At 48.9% G+C, this 5,974-nt stretch overlaps 1 protein-coding gene across 1 annotated transcript; it reads left to right on the top strand.

The window, feature by feature from the left end:
- The first annotated feature begins 4,789 nt into the window (after positions 1 to 4,789).
- LOC104826378 (lysM domain receptor-like kinase 3) lies at positions 4,790 to 5,974 on the top strand. The gene has a single exon (XM_010559046.1). The coding sequence runs from the start codon at positions 4,963 to 4,965 to the stop codon at positions 5,854 to 5,856; it is 894 nt and encodes a 297-aa protein (XP_010557348.1). The 5' UTR covers positions 4,790 to 4,962; the 3' UTR covers positions 5,857 to 5,974.

Raw genomic sequence — 5,974 nt, forward strand, 5'->3', positions numbered from 1 at the left:
TTTTCCTCCGGTTTTGAGACCGAGTTTCAAAGAAACTCGGTGAACTCGGCGGAGGAAGACTCGATTCCGGCGAAACTCGGTCCCGACTCGTCCGAGTTAGGGTTTGAGTGGAGGAATCGGGTGAGTCAACAACCGAGTCAACTCGGGTGACTCGGCGGCTAGGGTTTTCCGAAATTAGGGTTTCGGATTAAACCGGTTAAGACCGGTTTAATCGAACTAATTCTCGGTTAAACCCGATTTGGGTCAATCGAACCTGGTTCGATTCGATCCAAGTCCGGTTATCGGCGGTCAGATCGGGTTTGACCCGGTTCCGTCGGTTCAGACTGGATTCCGGCCGGTTCAGTCCGGCTCAGACCCGGTCCCGGCCGGTTCAGACCGGTTCACTCCGGTTCGGTCAAACCATTGACCAATTTGGTCAACAGTTGACCGGTTTAGGTCAAATCAGACCGGTTCAGGTCCGGTTTGGGGTCAATTGGACCGGTTTAGACCGGTTCAGGTCAATCTAGGTCCGGTTTAGGACTATTGAGTTCGGTTTAGGCCAATTCAGGTCCGGTTTAGGTCAATTGAGTCCAGTTTAGGGCAATTCAGACTAGTTTAGGCTGGTTTAAGTCTCGGTTAGGGTCTGATTTGTCTGGGAAGGGCTAGAATTGTTCGGTTCAGACCAATAGGGTCTGATTGGAGGTGAATTAAGGCCGGTTTAGACTGGTTTAAGTCTAAGGTTAGGGTCTGTTCGTCCAATTAGGCTATAATTAGACCATATGGGTCAATTGGGTTCGTTATTAGGTAAGATCATATTGGTTTTAGGCTGGTAGATGTCTGTTAGGATCTGATTTATCTAGTTAGGACTGGTATTGGTCGTGTTAGGGCCTGAGTTGGTGGTTCTTTAGGACTAGATTAGGCGGTTTAGGTCTGGAGTGTGAAATTAGGACTACAACTAACTGGTTTAGGGTTAGGTTGGTCCATATAGGTCTGATGGTGTCTGGTTTTGGGCATAGTGGACTGGTTTAGGGTAGATTAAGGTCTGTAGTGATCGGTTTACCTTGTTAGGTTGGTCTAGTGTCAAATCTGGCTTGGTTTAGTGAAATATACTAAGGATATACCTGTTTAGATCTCGGTTTAGCTGATGTGAGTCATAGATTCCTGTTTTTTCTGTTCAGTAAAGGTCTGAATAGGTTGGATTTGATGACGTTTAGCTGGGTAAGAGGTCTGGGTAGACTAAAATAGGCTGGTACAGGTCTGATATAGGTCTGTAAGTGCTATTTAGGTCTTGTTTAGGTCTGGTTTAGCCAAATTTGGGTTAGTCTAGCTTAGGATCGTAGGACTGGTTAGGACTGTGTTGGGGGCCATGTAGACTCGGTATTGTAGGTCTGATTAGACGTAATCAGGTCTGTGTAGCCTTAAGTTAAGTCTGGTTAGACGTAATCATGTCTTAAGGTAGGCTGTGTTTCGAGTCTAATAGGTCGGTTAGGCAAAATTATGCCTAGGGTAAGTCCAATCAGGTTTGTGCGAGAGTCTAGGAGGTCGGTTAGGTAGAAATATACCTTGTGTTAAGTCCAATCAGGTCTGGTCTAGAGTGTGTTAGATCCGTTTAGGTAAGATGTACCTAGGGTGTTGTCCGGTTAGACTTGGTTTAAGGTCCGCTAGATCGGTTTAGGTTGAGTGCCTAGGTTAAGTCCGGTCAGGTCGTGTTCTCTAGGTCTTGTAGGTCTGATTAGGTAGAGACGTACCTAGGTTTAGGTCCGATAGACTTAGGGTTGGAGCGTGTTTAAGCACGGCTAGGTAGAAATATACCTAGGGTTAAGTCCTCTAGGGTTCGGTCTCATCCCTGTGTCATGTTACATCACTCCTAGGGTCGGTTAAGTCACTTCCGGGTTTGAGTCGGTTTTAGACTCAGGTTTTGTCGTCTTAGGATGATGGAGTTAGACATTCTAGCTCGGTATACCCCGAAAGGGGGTATGGTGGAAGGACTAGGGGTCTCGGGCAAAACCCGAGAAATCGGGTTGCAGGAGTAGGCCAAGGACCAGGTGGAGTGAGTTGTTTCGCGGGTAGGTAGGGACACTACAAGAAGGTGTTGTAGGTCTCGGATGACGAGGTAGGGAGAGTCCGAGGTAGAAGGACGTTGACCTCGGAGGAGTAACCGAAGATGCTTCGGTTCTCGGTGGTAGGTCAGGAGGTGAGGTCTCCACATTTAGGTGGAGCTTCCTCGGGTAGGATGCTCAGGAGATGGTGGGAGCTGGGAGGTGTCGGGTCACCGGGTAGAGTCGGTGTAGGTTGGCGCTAGGACACTCCCTCTCGAGGTGGAGCACGTGCACTCACGTGTCTCTTATTCTCGGTGGAGCATCGTAGATGACTAGGAGAGTCTTCGCGGGACAAAACCGTGGGACAATTCTAGTCGGCAGGTTAGAGTCCGAGGGTAGAAGTCGTATACCTATAGGTAGTATGGACTTCACGGGGATCCGGGCTAGGTATCTAGCAGGTTTCGGTAGTATGACTCGGGGTAGTCTCGGGAAAAGTCGGGATAGACTTAGGAGACGGGTAGACGTCGGGTGTAATCCTCGGGTTAGCTAGCGGGTATAGTCTTGGACTTTACTAGGAGGATTAGTTAGACGGTCTAGGGAGTCATACAACCGAGGGTAGCGTTTGCCGGTCGGGCAACGCGGGATAGGACTACGGTTCGAGTCTTATCGGGGTGAACGTTCTAACACGTTTACCGAGTGTTTCAGGTAGAGATGAGCTGATCGGTGGCGGGATAAGGCGACGAGGCCACGAGGAGTCATCGACGGGAGCTTCATCAGGTTCAAAGGCAGCGACATGTGACTAACTCCGGGACATCAGGTAAGCGAGGTAAGTCAGGTAAGTTACGCTTTAAATTCCGACGAAAGTCGAAGGGTCGACGAAAGTCGATCGGTGCTGGAAACGGCGAATTCCACTAGTGATTATTGTTTGTTTTTATTATGTGTGTTCGTTCCTTTCTCCACCAAGGTGGAGATTGTTGGGCCCGCTCGGCCCAGCGGCCCGGTTGGTGAAAAAGGAACGGCCCATTTGACCGATACGCAGCGTTTTCGACAAAGGGTTAATGAAACCCTAAGGGTTTCCGTCACTTTGACAAGAGGCGCGACACGGTGCTCGAGGTGGAGGGAAAAGGGCGATTGCAGAGGCGATCGCAAGGGAGAAGAAGACGGTGGTGCTTCCCGGTGACGGCGAAGCTCAGACCGGCGGGGGTTTGGCCAAAGCGGGGAGTGTCTGGTACTCTCTCTTTCTTGGGTTTCTCGGTGAGCCTCCAACCTTGGTGTGGACGGCCGCCGTGTTTCTCTCTTCTCCGCTGTCTCTTCCATATTCTAGTGGATTCGCCGGCACCGTCCGGCCGAGATGTAGGCCCGAGCTTGCTCGGTAACCGAACTCGTTAAAAGTCTCCGGTGTCTTTTGTTTCTTGCACGGACATGAGTCGGAGGGAAGTGGTGAGGACTCGATACACACTTCACACAGCTGCTACAAACAAAATATAGATTTTTATTATAATTTCGTTTTTTTATTTATTTCTCTGGAGGCAAAGTACCTGGAAATGGTACGAGGATGTTGGATCTCGGAGACAATGGAACCAACATTTCGCCGGCGAGAGAGAGAGATAGGGAAGAGATGTCGGAATTCCGGCGAGGAAGAGACGTGTTTTCTGTGTAGATGAAGAGGGAGAGAGGAATGGTTGCGTAATGCTCTTACGGCTGTCTTAATCGTAGGAAGGCGGGTTTATTAAACAAAATCTTATTATATGTTTAAAATATTTTCAAAACCTAACTAAACCACAATGAATAGCTTACAATCATACCATAATGTAAAAATAAAATAAAATTGGTCCAACGGGTTAAAATAGGAAATTTATCAAAAGCTACTATATTTATCATTTTTTAAACAAACTTAAGCAATCATGTGATTTTATATAATTAATTAAATTTTAGATCTAATTGCATAACAACTCGTTAGTAAACTATCCTGACCTTTTCTTTTCTCAATGCAATCCGGGGGGGGGGGGGGGGGTTCCAACGTCTCTTGTTTCGCTATTTTTAATTAAAAAGGAATTTATATATCTGACGCAATTATGACGTTACTCCCAAGTAAATAAGCGCAGTGACAAGTTTTAATGAGAAGCGAAATTCGGACCGTAGGATGAGGATCGGACGGTGAAGAGACAAGAGATTGCATCGGTGACATGCCTACAGTGACAGTCCAATCAGAAGTAAGCTGTGAGTGAGGACTGTCTGTGTGACCCACGTGATGTACGGGATTGTGAGACGGTGACGTAAGCAAATGTAACGTGCCCGCGCCCGTGTGAAACGAAAAGGCAGGTGGAAACACGGACTGTAAAGTTTGTGATCGCAACCATATTATTATTCATGCTTATCGGTCAATGCGATCTCCATTTGGATTTTTTCGTTCGTTTTTAAATAAGAATTAAGCAAAATGATTAGATGTTTTTGGTATTAGCTTAGGGTTTAAGATTCTCTACGATGGAATCACAAATTCTGCAACGATTCGGAAATATTTAATCATCACAGCATTAAACAAATGAAATTGGAATTAAAAACATTACCAGCGTCTCCGCCGATTCAGCATTTTTTTTCTTCCGAATTTCGAATTCTGAATTGTGAAGATTTGGATTCGTATGTGCAAATCGAAAATGGCGACGAACGCTTCCCAACCTACACCAGCGCGGCCGAGGAGGGACTCGGCTTCACCCAGTCACCAGCCGCGAGCCCTGCCTGCGTCGACGAGCTCGTCTTCCACCGCGGCCGGCGCGGCCTTCGGTTATGAGCAGGACCTCCCTCGCCAGTCTTCGGGAATCATTGCCGGAGAATCCTCACATCTACGACGTTGCCGAGATCCGCGCTGCCACCAACAATTTCCTCGCCCGCCGTCTCTCCTCGTCATCCTCCTCGGCGTCCTGGCGCTGCAATCTGCGCGGGAAAGATGCCGTGGTGTTCCAGAGGAAGTTCAGGCGGAGAATCGCCATGGACGAGCTCAGGGACCGACTCTCCGTCATCTGTCGGAGACAGCGGAGAAGGAGGCGATCACATCTACCTAGTCTACGAGTACGTCCAGGGAGCTACCCTCGCGGATTGCCTCAGAAACCCTACGAACCCTAATTTTACCGTCCTCTCAAGTTGGATCTCGCGGATCCGAATCGCCGCCGATCTAGCCCACGGCCTGGATTACATCCACAACAAGACCGGGTTGAAGATCCGAAACCTCGTCCACAACCACATCAAGAGCTCCGCCTTCATCGTGACGGAGCCCAACTTCAACGCGAAGATCTGCCACTTCGGCACCGCCCAGCTCTGCGGCGAAACCGACGAAATGTCGCGAGAGAGAGACGAATCGAGTAAGCTGAAACGATCAGACAGCAGAGCGCTCAGGTTCGAAGGAGTGAGGGGATACGTGTCGCCAGAATTTCAATTGACGGGGATCGCGACGCAGAAATCCGACGTCTACGCCTTTGGGGTGACGATGCTCGAGCTGCTCTCCGGCGAGGAGCCGCTGAAGTACAGATTCGACAGGTCCACCGGGAATTTCGAGCGGACGTCTGTGATAGAGACGGCGGCGGAGGTGGTCAATGGAGGAGACGGCGAGAGAAAGGGGAGGCTGAGGAGGTGGATGGATCGGAGGCTGGGGGATTCGTTCCCGGTTACGGTGGTGGAGAAGCTGACGAGATTGGCGCTGGAGTGCGTGGAGGAAGATCCGGAGAAGCGGCCGGAGATGGGAAGTGTCGCCGGGAAAATCTCAAAGCTGTATTTGGAATCGGAGAAATGGTCGGAGAATATGAAACCACCGGTGGATTTCACCGTCTCTTTGGCTCCCAGATGAGGCGCCGCCTCATTTTTAAAATTTTTTCCCCTAAATTAATTTTTTTTTTTTAATTTGAGGTGTAATTACTAATGAATCATCATTATCAAGGGTTTCTATGAAATTACTCAAACCCTCG

This window comes from Tarenaya hassleriana, unplaced genomic scaffold, assembly GCF_000463585.1.
Source record: "Tarenaya hassleriana unplaced genomic scaffold, ASM46358v1 Cleome5, whole genome shotgun sequence".
Classification (NCBI taxonomy): domain Eukaryota; kingdom Viridiplantae; phylum Streptophyta; class Magnoliopsida; order Brassicales; family Cleomaceae; genus Tarenaya; species Tarenaya hassleriana.

What these genes read in the sequence shown, in the direction of transcription:
- LOC104826378 (XM_010559046.1), top strand. Translation starts at nt 4,963, where the DNA reads ATGCCGTGGTGTTCCAGAGGAAGTTCAGGCGGAGAATCGCCATGGACG.